Source organism: Chenopodium album, chromosome 15, assembly GCF_948465745.1.
Source record: "Chenopodium album chromosome 15, dcCheAlbu1.1, whole genome shotgun sequence".
NCBI lineage: Eukaryota > Viridiplantae > Streptophyta > Magnoliopsida > Caryophyllales > Amaranthaceae > Chenopodium > Chenopodium album.
In genome coordinates this window covers 40,692,308-40,707,290 of record NC_137848.1, presented here as the reverse complement: position 1 = coordinate 40,707,290, position 14,983 = coordinate 40,692,308, and the positions used below count along the sequence as shown (strand labels likewise).

The 14,983-nt window shown below is 38.8% G+C and overlaps 1 protein-coding gene across 1 annotated transcript; it reads left to right on the top strand.

Annotated features, from left to right (window-relative positions):
* Nucleotides 1-2,040: 2,040 nt before the first annotated feature.
* On the top strand, nt 2,041-9,244 carry LOC145581164 (uncharacterized). Its single transcript, XM_081638222.1, has 4 exons — nt 2,041-2,314; nt 7,630-8,087; nt 8,348-8,594; nt 8,691-9,244. The coding sequence occupies exons 1-4, from the start codon at nt 2,041-2,043 to the stop codon at nt 9,242-9,244; spliced, it is 1,533 nt and encodes a 510-aa protein (XP_081494348.1).
* The last annotated feature ends 5,739 nt before the right edge of the window (nt 9,245-14,983 follow it).

Sequence of the window (14,983 nt, the reverse complement as noted above, 5' to 3'; positions counted from 1 at the left end):
CTTGTTTCCGCTACTCTCCATCAACACACAACTTACCTTGTTGCATTAAATGTTTAATTTGGTTTGGAATTTTGGCATGTTATATATGAACCACACTTTTATTATTGGCATGATAGAGAGCATGTTTAATTAAACTAAATGTTTAATTTGGTTTAGAATATTAAAAAGGAATTTTATATGGTCCATATAAATTTTATTTATGCTTTGAGCATGAGGAAAGATCTATTTAAGTGTCTATGTACACGAGGAATAAATTATATTTTAGTGCCTTAGTGCACTTAAGGTGTTCCAACACCAAGGGATATAAATTTTGGCGCATTATACGTTTAAGGTATTTTTGACACCGAGGTAGATTTAAAAAGGGTTCAACATTAAATATTATGTGGTCACTAATTATTCAAGAATTAAATTAGAATGTTTAATTATTTGAATAATTATAATGTTTGTTGAGTTTTGGTTTGAGAGTCATCACCAAGTTTAATAATATGTAAATAATGTAAAGTGAAAGAGATTACGCACCAAAACTCTTGGAACGTATATACCTTGAGTATGAACATATGGGGGGAGTTATGCGACTTTATATTTGACCATAACTTCTACTGGGAGTATAGGACACTGTATTTTCCTTTTATTATTATTATGCGCAGGAATTCCGCCACTTACGAGTGGTTATTTTATACCGGTACGGTTAGCTCCCTTGTTAGTACCCCTTTATTTGGGGCAGGTTAGGGGGAAACCCGTTCGATGCGTAATCAATGCTAAATGAATCAATTAGTTTCTTAATTGAGAAGTCATGTTGTATGTGGTGTGCTTGTAAACAGGTGGAACGAGGTAAGTTGTGTGTTGATAGGTGAAACCATGTTAGTGTGTTTAATTATGCTTATGTACTCAGCATTGCTGATTGTGTGTTTGTTGGCCTTGTCTTTACCTTGGCCCTATGATGACCCATTTTTAATGGAGAGTAGTGGAAACAAGTAGAGAGAAGTTTTTCAGGTGATGAAGTATATTCATGATTGGCATGAGTGAATAGCGAATCATGCTAGTTTCCATAAGTTTATGATATGTTTATTGCTTTAATAATTTTATCATATTATGCTTGTGAGACTAACGTAAAGGTTTTGAATTGTTTCGGTTTTGTCAAGGGCCTACAATGATTCCAAGTTGAAGGTTGATTTCGTTTTACTTTGGTTTGACTTTACTTTCGTTGGTTGACTTTTTAAATTGACTTAATGTTTTTAAAGATAGTGTTCCGTCGTGTGTCTTTGATAGTTGTCTTAGCCGTTTTCACGGTGGCGGTCTTGTCTTTGATTTTCCAATTTTGAGTTTTAAAAAGAGCAAAACAGGTATTTTAAAAGAAAGGAATTTTTAGGGTGTTACAAAGTGGTATCTAGGAGCTTAGGTTGAGATTTTATTACCACTAAAGCCAAAAACGTGTTTTAAAGTATTTTGTTTTGAAACTTGGCCAAGTACTTATTTAATTGTGTAATTTCTAAGGAGAGTTATTTTATTTAGTTTTGTTTTAAGAAGATCAAAAATTTTATTTAATTAATTTCAAAATCCGATTTTTATTTATTTATTTATTTTTTTAATTAGGGGACATCCGAATTTTTTTTTGTATTTAAGGGTGTCCGAATTTTTTTTTTTTAGGGGGACGAAATTTTTGGTCTTTTCAAATGCTTAATTTCGAAAATTTTATTTAAGAGGAGTCAAAAAATATATATATTTTTTTAGTTTGTTCATTTTTCAGGAAAGCAAGGATTGAGGTAAGTATTATGTGTTAAAAGCTTTTAAAAGCATGTTGGTGAGTTTGGGTAGGAAAGAATTTGGGTATATAAGTTAGAAATAATCATGTTCTTGTGTGCATTAATATTTAGGTTGTGATGTTTAATCATGAGAATGAATTGCTTGTGAGCATGTAATTATGTGATTAAAAATAAGAAAATTGTTTGATTGAACATTGAACCTAATTCATGCAAGAACCGTATTATTTTTGCTTTCTTTGGGAAAGAGAATTCTTTTCTAAGTCTTTTGCTTTATAGGATGTCGAACCTTCCTAGCAAAAACACCCAAATTGGTACACTTGTCAAGAAAAACAATGAACACCCCTATGACTATGTGGAGAAAATTCTCTATTATTGTTCTTACACGAGTAATGTCCTCAGAAACAAACTTTATGACCTTCCTGATGGTATCTCTGCTATGATCGTTCATTGCCTTCCGGATGAGCCTCCATATTTTGCTGTTAAAGCAAAGTTCTCTGATTTTTACCTTTCCGGGGACATCCTAAACTACTCTAAGCATAAGGATTTCTTTGGTTAGTGGTATCCGAATTACCGATTCTTCATTACTTATCTCATTAGGGCCGAGAAAGCTCATTGTCAGCGAATGCATATCCCTTATCCAGATTACTACTATGACAATCTAGTGGGAATAATCCCCCTTCTTCTAGCCACCAGTCAGGTAGTTCTTCTTCCACGGGAAACCAAGCAGGGGCAAATGGAGAGCAAGAGGAGGGAGAAGTGATGGAAGAGAGTAACAATACTGTTGGCAGTTCCCTTGTGGGAATTTCTGATCCAAATCCACCTCCAACCCCAATTATAATTGATATTTCATTTGATGAGGAGGAAGAGGGAGAGTTTATTCAAGTAGAGTCTGGACCAGAGTCACTTGAACCCATGGAGGAGACAGATTATCCTGAGTTCGATCCTGGAAGCTACAAATAGTCCACAGATAAGAGGGACAATGTTCGAAAGGATTAGATCTTTGTGGTTTCATTTCTTTTGAGGATTCTTAGTTTCATTTCCGCTTATCGTTTCTTTCAGTTTTAGTAAAGTAATAAGTGGCATTACCACTATGAGTCAGTAAGCTTATGTAATGCATAAGTTTTTAGAACTCATTTTATTTCAGTAACTCTATTCATTCTTTTATTTATTAATAAAATTCTATTTTTTTCCTTGTCAATTAATTCATTTTATTGACAATCAATTCATTTCACTTCCCAAAATTATTCATTTCATATCACTATCCTAATGAGCCAATCCTCAATCAAAAGCACTCCAATAAAATTATTTCTAAGCTATGGGAATCATTTTTATTTATCTATGTGATGCTTTATTAAATGTATGGTTGGTTAGTGTAGGGAATATTTCAAGCATTATCCCAAACTTGAACCCCATTGTGATCATACACTTAAGTATGGTGGCGTCCAAAGGGAAGGAAGCTAGAGTAAAAGAGTCGCCAACAAGTTTTAGGAACTTGTAAACCGTTCACAGGGTGAAGGTTACACCCCTTAACGATCCAGGAGATCGTTAACTCCAATAGGTCTGGAACCATGACTGGTGTTCGGGAATGAAGGTACAAATCCAACCTAAAAGAGATTGAACCTGCCCTAATAATAGGCCTCTACTTTATTCTTCTCGTATTCATGTGCGCTTTCTGACTAACATGCAATCAATAGGTTATCCCTAAACCTGTTTATCTATGTTGGTTGAATATTAATGCACAAATAAAACTATTATTTGTGATCACTTGAATTATAATCATATTAACCCTAAACAAGATTATTAATTATCTTATTAAGCGTGATTACAAGTACAAATTCCCTTTAAACATGCATAAAAGGTGTGATCAAGCAATAACAATAATAAAATGTCAAGCAACAATAACAAATCATCATAATCATAATTAAAATAATCTCAATAATAATAACAATAATAATAATAATCATCATCATAATAACGCTAAAGCATAATAATAGCAAGATCCTAGGCATGATACTAACAAGATTAATAACAAACCCTAGCATGTCAACATGATACTAACATGCTATTAGGAAAGAAAATAGGAAGCATCCTAGAAATCATAATTGATATAAGAAAATCACCCTAAATATCATACTAAGGAAAGCATCCTAACATGATACTAGGAACCAAAAGAACAATCATAACATGATTTCTATATCATAATATCAATTAAACAATTAAAGTACTTACTTGGATGCCTCGTATCTCTTTCTAATAACAAAATACACACGTTAGTAACTTCAAGGAAAATAATAAATCAAACAATTAAATTAAATAATTGAAATAGAGATTTAGGGACCAAACCCTTAGAAGTATCAAACCTTTCACGTCTAAGGCGAAGGCAACTTTGAACTTGGCTAGGTGTGTCTAGATCTTGTGAATGCGGAATTTTGTTTGTGAAAAGTTGGTTTAGAAAGAGAGAGAGAGAGAGAATCAAGAAATTCTTGATGAGAGTTGGTAAATAAAAACGGAGGTTTAAGGAGGCTATTTATAACGAAAATCAGCCGGAATATGATAAAAAAGAATCAGAGTTTCAAGAAGAATAAAACACGACGCTGTCTCCACACAAGCCTCTGTCGCCGAGCGACAGACGTGTCGTCAGGCGACAGCCTGTGGTGCGGCGCTGCAGGCAGTTTTCTCACACGTTTTCCTATTTTTGATAAAATTAAGCGTACGAGGGGTAAAACTGTAAAAACACTTCTTTTATTCTAAATAAAACTCATAAAACTCAATTATCAATGCTAATCACATTAGGATTCAAAAGAACCTTCTAGAAGATTCTAGAAGACTATAATCAATCCTAATTGCATTAGGAATGATAAATCATAATAGGCCCTCCTCTAGATCATTGGGCCGCATATAAAGGACAAACCAGGCCCAGTTAGTAATTTGGCCATAACTTCCTCATTATTCATTAGAATTGGGCTTATAATATATCATTGGAAAGCTCTTTTTGAGCCCAATCAAACTACACTATTATTGGACCCTTGCCATGGACTAAACTAAACTAAACTGGATTGGCTATTTTCATAAAATAGGTTTTCGAAAACAGAGAGAAAGAAGAGAAATTAAACTAACCGCAACACTAGACTTTTCACACTTTCACTTCATTCGATTATAATTCGACATGAAAAGTATTCATCACCGGGTTTGGTTTTGGGGATACACATTTGGGTGTCTACAGAAGCCCCTACTTTGACTGAGTTTGGAGAAACGCAAGTTTCGAAAACGAAAGTCAAAGTAGCGATAGGGACGGAGAATGACTCAGAACGTTCTGCGATCCTAAATCATTCTTGTAACGCCGATACCTGCAAACTAGCGTTAGTTAAAACAGATAAAAGAGTTAAGAAACGTGTATCTTGCACCGTCGAGCACACGTCTCTGGAGTAACCGATTTTTGTTGTTGCATTGTTGTTGTGACAACCTTCCACAAGCTAGGGAACACCATCTTGCCGTTGTTAATGTTGTGGTTGTGCTTCGTCGCCGTTGATGTTCACTCGTTTCTGAACAAAAGAGCTTCTTTTTTAGGAATGTTCACTCGTGTCTGAACAATGGAGCTTTTAGAGGGATGTTCACTCGTCTCTGAACAAAAGAGATTTGATAGGATGCCCTCACGTCTCTGAGCAAAAGAGTTTTGATATGTTCACACGTCTCTGAAAAAAGAGCTTTGACGATCTTCCTCAAGCTAGGGGATACCGCCTGAAGACTGCTACGCCTGTAACTGCCTTCAATTTCTGCTGTGATAGTCTTCTGGAAGCCAGAGAATACTATCAAAGATTGCTTCGCCTGAAACGATCTTCTATCGCCTTGTGACCATCTTCCGCAAGCCAGGGAACATGATCGATGATTGCTTCGCCTGAAGCCATCCTTAGTTGTTGCGATAATATTCCGAAGAAAATTACCGAAGATCAACGCCTGTCGATCCTTAATGCTGCTTGAATTTTGCTGTTGATGCTTTGGGTGATGAAAATCCTCTTTTCTTCAGGAACAGTTATCAAGACGACTCTTGTATGATGTATGATAATCCGATTTAGGGAAAGTTGTCAATGCCACGTAACAATCCATCCTTGGAAATATTGCTACGATGAAGCGACAATCTGTATCTCGGATAATTTGCCAAAATCCAATTTTGGGAAAAGTTGCCAATGCTTCGTAACAATCTGTCATAAGAACTTTGCTACGATCGACAATCCACATCTTGGAATATAACTTTTGAAAGCAATCCACCTTGGAAATTTGCCAACCCTATGCGACAATCCTTTTAGGAAAATATTGCCACTATTGACAATCCGCGTCTTGGAACATTTGCAAAAAAGAGTTGACCGACAATCCACTTCGGGAAAATTTGCCACTTACTGAAATGAATGACAATCCATGTTGAGGAACCTTTGCCGGAATTTATGATGAGTAGAGACCTACGACAATTCTTTGGGAAATTTTGCCATAGGGAACTATGTGTATGACAATACAATCTTGAAAAACTTGCCAGAGATGGCAATCCGAACTTGAAAAAAATTGCCAAACAGAGAAGGAGCACAACAATCCACGCTTGGAAACTTTGCTAGAGATGACAATCCAATCTTGGAAAAATTGTCGTATAAGTGCTTTCTTTTGAACCGATGCCTTGGTGCTTGTAATGAGCCAATGCTTAGGCTCTTAAGCTAAGTGAGACGATTGTCGTCAGGTCAATCACTTACTGCGATTGTAATCGAGCCGACTACTAATCATGTCAATTTTCTTATAGGGGCTAACTGGCGTACCAAGGAACCCGAAATTGGTGTATGAGGTCCGCATAATCCAATATGGGGCCATGTATCTCATTGCTGCTCCGGCGCATGCTGGAAACCACTGTCGTCGTGTCCTCGCTCTATCGTCAGGCGATAGATTTTGTCGCCAAGCGACAGCCTTGTCGTCTGACGCTGGAGTCAGGTTTTTATTCGCGGTTTTTCGAAAAAATCCTTGAATGTTCTTGCTCACTGAAATGTACCTGCATTTATATTTTAGACTATAGGGCTTTGCTTATCTTTCTTTAGGGTTGACCTAAGACTTAGTGTTGCTTGACTCATTGACTTGACATGACTCAAGGTATAAACTTGACTTAATGATGACTCACTTCGTGTGACTCGTGTGTGCGTAGTGTTGACTCATGAAGCTCGATATGTACATGACTCGAAATGCAGAAAAACAAAAATTTCCGTCATTTTTGTGGAGGGTACCGACTTTCTCCCGAAAAAGAAAGACGCAAAAAGGAAGAAGTTTTTGATGGTGCATGTTGAATGAGCTTAGTCAAACGTTGTTTGATACTATTTCTCAAGGTGCAAGGATTACTCATCCTAGGCTATCTCAATTGTTGACTCAATGATGAAAGTATTTGGGTAACTTAAGCACGAAGGCTAAGCACTTCATCCTTTGTGATGCAATGATGAGTGATGAGTGATTTTATTATGAAAAAGTATGCTTCAATGTTGTGTTAAGATTTCATGACAAAAGGTTCCTAAGGGAAGGACTATTTGGTCATGTATCTGTGATGTGTGTGATAGTGACACTAAACTTAGGCTGCAAAGGCTAAATGTATGGAAAAATATTATTTCAAGAAGAGTCAAATGATGGTGACTCTTAGGCTAGGTAAGTTAATAATGTAGGGATCAAGCCCCCAAGTCTAGCTCTAAATGAATAGGGATGAGCATTGGAGATCCTTTGATATGATCATGGTGTGAGTGTGTGAATGTGAATATGAATACATGTTTATTACGGCCGCACCCCTTTGTGAGGTTGCCTACCATACTGGAAAATTGGTTAAGGGAGTTTGAGAAACTATTTGGGGCAGTTAGGTGCCCAGAAAATTCTAAGGTGGGTTGTGCTACTTATTATCTGAGAGGTGAAGCTGATCTTTGGTGGCAGCAAAACGAAGCTACCATTAGGGTATTACCTGGATTCAATTGGACTAAGTTCCAGGAAAAAGTGAGGGATAAGTTTTACCTTAGCTTCTTACAGAAGCAGAAGGCTGTGGAATTTTCATACCTTAAGATGGAGGAGATGTCAGTCACTGAATACTACACAAAGTTCATCGAGCTGTCTCGTTTTGCTAAAGAGTCTGTTGCTAGAGAGAAGGCAAAGGCTAGGAAGTTTGAGAGTGGTTTGACTACTAATTTGCAGTTGAAGTTGTATGGGAAAGTGTTTGAAACCTTGGATGAAGTGTATGGGAGAGCCGTACACCTTTATGCACTAGAAGTGAAGAAGAAGAAAGAAATAGCTGAGATAGAAGGGAAGGAGAAGAGAAAAGAGGTGGGGCAAAGTTCTGGAAACCAACAGGGTGACCAGAACAATTTTAAGAAGCAGAAATACCACCATAACAACAATAACTTCCACAACAACAATAATTCCCAAGGTAACAATCGTCAAGGAGGACGAAACTTCAATGGAGGGGCTAGGAACACCAAGGGAATAACAAGAATGAAAGGCGTTATTTTTGCAATAGGTGCAAGGATAATCACCCTGGGAGGGATTGTGAAGGCAATCTGGTTACTTGTTGTGCTTGTAATAAGCTGGGGCATAAAGAGTGCGAGTGTTTCTCCAAAAATCCTAATGGGAACAAGCAGAATAATAATTCAGGAGGGACCCAAAGGAACTTTCAAGAGAACAATAACTTTTTAGGGAATAAAGGAGTGCATCAGAATGGAGAGGAGGGAAAAAACAATAGCAGTGGGAATAATCAACAGAAAGGTGGAGCTACAGGGAAACTGAATGTGTTGAGTAGGCATGAAGCCGATTTCACGAAAGTTATCATCACTGGTACTTTTTCTATAAACTCTATTCCTGTTAAAGTTTTGTTTGATTCTGGTGCAACTTTTTCTTTCATTTCAAGGGGTATTTTTTCAAAACTTAAAGGCTATTTGAAAACAGTAGAAGTAGTAGACCTACCTATAACCATTCCTACGGGTGGGGTAGTGAAATGTACCAAAACCTTTAGAGACGTGCGTTTAGAAATTGAAGGGAAAGTGTTTCTGTCTAACCTCATCGAGTTTGGGTTGAATAATTTTGATCTCATTCTGGGAATGGATTGGTTGAACAAGCACAGTGCAGAAATCAGTTGTCGATCGCAGAAAGTGAAAATGAACACAAGTGAGAATGAGTCAGTGACTTATTGGATGCATGGTGAAACCAAGTGCTCAAGGTTAATATCCGTGCTTAAGTTGGCAAAGTACATTAAGAAAGGACATCCAGTGTACTTCTACAGTGTGAGAAACATGGATCGTGAGGAGGCAACTAAACCAGAGGATATAAAAGTGGTGAATGAATTCCTGGATGTATTTCCAGAAGAGATCCCTGGAATGCCACCTAAGAGGGCAATTGATTTCAAAATAGATTTAGTTCCAGGGACAACACCAATTTCCAAAGCACCATATCGTATGGCACTTACAGAAATGAGTGAGTTAAAGTAGCAACTGCAGGATTTATTGGAAAGGGGATACATCAGTGTTGGGTTTCGATGAGTCCAACTCACCGCGGAACAAAACACGACCCCAAGACCCGCTCACAATTAATATAATTAAAACGACATAAATAATAAGCAAGAGAGAAAAAACGATCTTACCCTTGCCGCGTGCTTCGCTCTCACTCGGAGCTCTTACTTCAAAGCCAAATCTTGCAAGCGCAGAGACCTCCGACGGTACCCACCCGCAACTCGACCCCGACCAGTCTCTTACTTGGAGTTTAGCCAAGTCGGGCCAAAACACTACTCGAGTATTATATGAAATTAAAGGTTTTCTCTCAAGTGGAGATGCCTTATTGAGTTCCTACTCAAGTGACTTTCTCCAAATCCCAAGGTGGGCATTTATAGAGAATGTCATGAGAGAATTCCACTCTTGCATCAATGTGGGAGAGTCGGTAAAATCAATTTTCCCCTTTTTATTTTTAAATCAAAAATAAAAAAAATAGCAAACAACTAATTAATCAACAAGTGGCAATCACACAAGGAGAGGTTAGGTGAGGACCACAAGGGGAGGGGACCATGCCTTCCTCCCCAAGCTTCCCCAAAATCGGCTGCTCTCACAAGCTGCCACGTGGTGCCCAGCCTTGGGCACCAAGGCACGCCCAGCTAATGGCCTTGTGCTAGGCTGGGCCTGCCCGTGCTGTGATGCTGGGAGGGCTGCTGCCTTGGCCCAGCAAGCCGCACATGCTTGTGGGTTGCTGTCCAAGGCATGCACGCCTGGTGTCAGCTGCTAGCTGCTAGGCACTGCTAGCTTGGCGCGCCAGCAATGCTGGCCTCACACCAAGCCCTCACATGCGCAGTAAGCCACGTACACACATGCAGGATGCTTCTGCCTTTTGCGCGGCTGGTGCATGCTAGCCATGTGCACCTAGCACCATTACCTAGGTGCGGTGCACATGCTAGCACCAATTACGCCTAGCACTCGGTTTGCTCGGGGCATTCCGATGCTAGGGGTTTTTTGGTAATTGTCGATTAATAAGTTTGATTTTACTGTCTCGTCTTTTATTAATTCGACTCAACTTGTGACGCTCGGTTTCGACGCTCCTAGCTCGATTTTAGACGTCTATATATTTAATAGTCGAGCGACTCATTAATTCCTTCCGAATTAATTCTTCGTGTCGGATCGTTAGTTGCTTGGGTGTGACTCGAAGGGTTCAGTCAAGATTAAGTTGTAATATTAATTATGGATTAATATTACTGATCAAAAGCGGTCTCCAACTAGGCATTCTGATCACTTAACCTCACTGAATAATTAGCTTTCTAATAATTCTGAACCCTCTATCGGAATAATACACTTGTCGAAGGACACCATTCCTATCAATCTCTCACTTGTCCTTCCGGACAAGTGCGGTTTTTGTGTATAGCCTATTTCCTATGTCACTTAATGTCTCTTCATGAACTATAAGGTAAGATTATTCGTCATCCTTATTACATCGAGAAGTGTTTCTTGAAATCCGAGTTTGACTGTCAAAAAACAGATAATTTCTAAAATCCATCCGAGCACGACCATGCATTTTACAGTCTCGCTCTTCGAGAGGCCTTGTAAACAACAAAGACATGTTCCCTATCGATGATAGGAGTACATTCCCAGTCTTGTACTATCAACTTCTCTTACTAAGAGGACCTAGCCGCCTGAGTGTTGCCGTTATAATCTCCATGTACGGCAGACGTTTGACTAACATCAAAACGGACTAGTACTCAAACAAGAGAACTCACAATACTCATGGTCGAGGAAAGAGGTTCCAATAGCCATAATGAGGAGTATACTTATGACGATATTTAAATCTCTTAAATTATTCTCATAGGTCGATCCAGTATGGTTCTAAACCAATACCTGTGCAAATGATTTATGACAATTATGTCCTTGTAGCACAAGAAACGGTGCTATAAATCAAACTACACACTAATCTCAAGTGGTCATTAATCGTCCATCATTTAAATGACCTCGATTAGGGATAATTTTTTATTATAATATTCAATGTTCACTTAATAGGTGTTTCTTTATCCAAGACTGGTCTTGATACCCTATTTGAATATTCTCAGAGTCGAATGGACTCAATATTTAATTCTAAACCACAATTAAATAGAAACGGAGTGATAAAATTGCATGAAATTAAATTACTCCAAAACTTGAATGGTTCATCTTAGTGTCTTACATTAAAATGTTCAAAATTAATTAAAAACACTAAACAGGGAAATTAAAGCCAATCTCCATCGTGCCTGATTCCCATTGCCTCAACGTGCTTGTTGTGCTTCACTTGAGGCAGAGTTTAGTAAGAGGATCAGCTACATTGTCGTCCGTTCCAACTTTACAAATCTGATTTCACCCTCTGATTTCCATTCCTTTATCATGTGAACTCGCCACTTGACATGTTTGACCTTCTAATGTTCCCTTGGCTCTCTGGCTTGAGCAATAGCTCCACTGTTGTCACAATAGAGGGCTATTGAACCCTTGATGGAGGGTACAACATCAAGTTCACCAACGAACTTACGAATCCAAACTGCCTCCTTAACTGCTTTAGTAGCTGCCAAGTATTCAGCTTCAGTTGTAGAATCTGCAGTTGTGCTCTACTTGGCACTCTTCCAACTAAACGCTCCTCCATTTAGACAGAACACATATACAGACTGTGATTTGAAATCGTCTCTGTCTGTTTGGAAGCTTGCGTCGGTATAACCTTCAACAACTAATTCTTCTGAGCCACCATATACCAAGAATTTATCCTTATTCCTTTTCAGGTACTTTAGGATATTCTTGGTCGCAATCCAATGCGCCTCTCTTGGGTTTGATTGGTATCAGCTCGTAACACTAAAGGCATACGATACATCTGGCTTAGTACATATCATGGCATACATGATCGATCCAATAAGCGAACCATATGGAATCTGATTCATGCTTTCCCGTTCATCAGGTGTCTTCGGACACTGCTTCTTGCTTAGGGTCATGCCATGTGACATGGGTAGGTGACCTCTCTTGGCCTCCTGTATGTTGAATCGAGCTAGTACCTTATCAATGTAAGTACTCTGGTTCAATCCAATCATCCTCTTAGATCTATCCCTATAGATCTTGATGCCCAATATGTACTGAGCCTCTCCCAATTCTTTCATTGAAAAACATTTTCCAAGCCAGGCCTTTATAGACTCTAGCATCAGAATACTGTTTCCAATAAGCAATATGTCATCGACATATAAGACTAGGAAGGCGATGTCACTCCCACTGACCTTCTTGTAAACACAAGATTCATCTGGATTCTTGATAAAACTAAACTTACTGATGGCTTCATCGAATCGCAGATTCCAACTTTTGCTAGCATTCTTTAGCCCATAAATGGACTTTTTAAGCTTACACACTTTCCCAGCATTGTTTTGTTCGACAAAACCTTCAGTCTGTGTCATATACACAGTTTCTTCCAAAATTCCATAGAGGAAGGCGGTTTTGACGTCCATCTGCCATATTTCATAGTTGTAATATGCAGCAATCGCTAGGATGATCCGAACGGATTTAAGCATTGCGACTGGAGAAAAGGTTTCATCGTAATCAATACCATGAATTTGCTTGTAACCTTTTGGTACCAGTCTAGCTATGTAATGAATACATTTCCATCTTTGCCGGTTTTCAATTTGAAAATCCACTTACATCTGATAGGTGTGTAACCTTCGGGTAAGTCAACCAAGTCCCATACTTGATTGTCAAACATGGAATCCATTTCAGATCTCATGGCCTCTTGCCATTTAGCAGAGTCGGTGCTCGCCATCGCTTGCTTGTAGGTTGCCAGTTCGTCTCCATCCACTACCAAGATGCCCTGATTCTAGGTTAATAGAACACCAAGACACCTATCAGGTTGAGACCTTGGCCTCTGCGACCTACGTAGGGTAACGGATTGAGCATTTGTATTGTCGGTTTGACTTTGCACATTTTGACCAGCGTCAATAAATGTTGTTTGAGCACTTTGACTGTCAATTTGATTTTGTTGCTCGTCCTCTCGAACTTCATCGAGTTCGATTTTCCTCCCACTTGTCATTTTGGAAAGGTGTTCCTTCTCCAAAAAGATACCATCGCGAGCAACAAACACTTTGTTCTCAGATTTGTTGTAGAAGTAATACTCCTTTGGTTTCTTTTGGGTAGCCCACAAAGAAAACCTTGTCAGATTTGGGGTGAAGTTTGTCAGAAATTAATTTCTTGACATATGCTTCGCATCCCCATATCTTGAGAAAAGACAACCTTAGAGATTTCTTCGTCCATAGCTCGTATGGAGTATTTTCCACAACTTTTGATGGAGTACGGTTCAGTGTCAGTGCCGCGGTTAGAATAGCGTGTCCCCAGAAAGAGATATGAAGGATCACTAAGACCCATTGTTGATCGTACCATGTCCAGCAAGGTTCGATTTCTCCTTTCGGATACTCCGTTCCATTGTGGAGTTCCTGGAGGTGTCAATTCTGAAAGTATACCCTTTTCTTTTAGATGGTCATCGAATTCTTGGCTCAAGTATTCACCACCTCGATCTGATCGAAGGGCTTTGATTTTTTTGCCAACCTGATTTTCAACTTCACTCTGAAATTCTTTCAACTTTTCAAACGATTCAGATTTGTGCGACATAAGGTAGACATATCCATATCTACTATAGTCGTTTGTGAAGGTGATAAAATATCGATGGTCGTTCCTTGTGGTTGTGCTCATTGGTCCACATACATCGGTGTGTATTAGGCCCAACAAGTCACCTCCCCTTCCTCCCAACTTGGAGAATGGCTACTTTATCATCTTGCCTAATAAACATCCTTCGCAATTCTCAAACGATTGTAAATCGAATGAGTCAAGAACACCTTCCTGTATAAGTTTCTTGATGCATTTGATGGTAATGTGGCCAAGACGACAATGCCACAAGTACGTCTCATTTGACTTAATGGTCTTAGCTTTCTTGGTGGTATTATTAATATTAAAAACTTGTTTGTCTAATAAAAGCACAGAAAGACCATTTTCAAAATGTGCAATACCATATAAAACATTATCGAGATAAAACGAACATTCATTGTCCTTTACTCGAAATTCAAAACCTTTGGCGTCCAACGCCGAAATTGAAATGATGTTTTTGGTAATGTTAGGAACATAATAACAGTTTTCAAGTTCCAAAACTAGACCGGAGGGCAAAGACAAACTGAGAGTTCCTACGGATACGACCGCAATTCTGGCTCCATTACCGACCCGGAGATCAACCTCTCCCTTCGCTAGCCTCCTAGTGTTCCTTAGTCCCTGAGAATTGGAACAAAGGTGTGAGCCACATCCGGTATCTAATACCCATGATGCTGAGCTAGTGAAGTTTAAGTCTATAACGAATATACCTGATCCAGAAGCAACAGTTTCGTTCTTCTTATCTTCCTTGAATTTGAGGCAATCTCTCTTCCAATGTCCCTTTTTCTTGCAATAGAAGCATTCGAAATCAGATTTAGAAGATGCTACCTTCTTGTCCTTATTATCTTTGGTAGCTTTTGGCTTAGGCGGAAAGGTCTTCTTACCCTTCTTCTTGAAGCCTTTCTTCTTCTTGCCTAAGCGCTTGAACGACTTGGCCTTTTTTATCATGAACATATCATGCTTCCCCTCATCCTTCAGCGTTTGCTCGGCTTGCTTTAACATACCATGAAGCTCGATGAGGGTTTTCTCCATGTTGTGCATGTTGTAGTTCATCTTGAACTGATC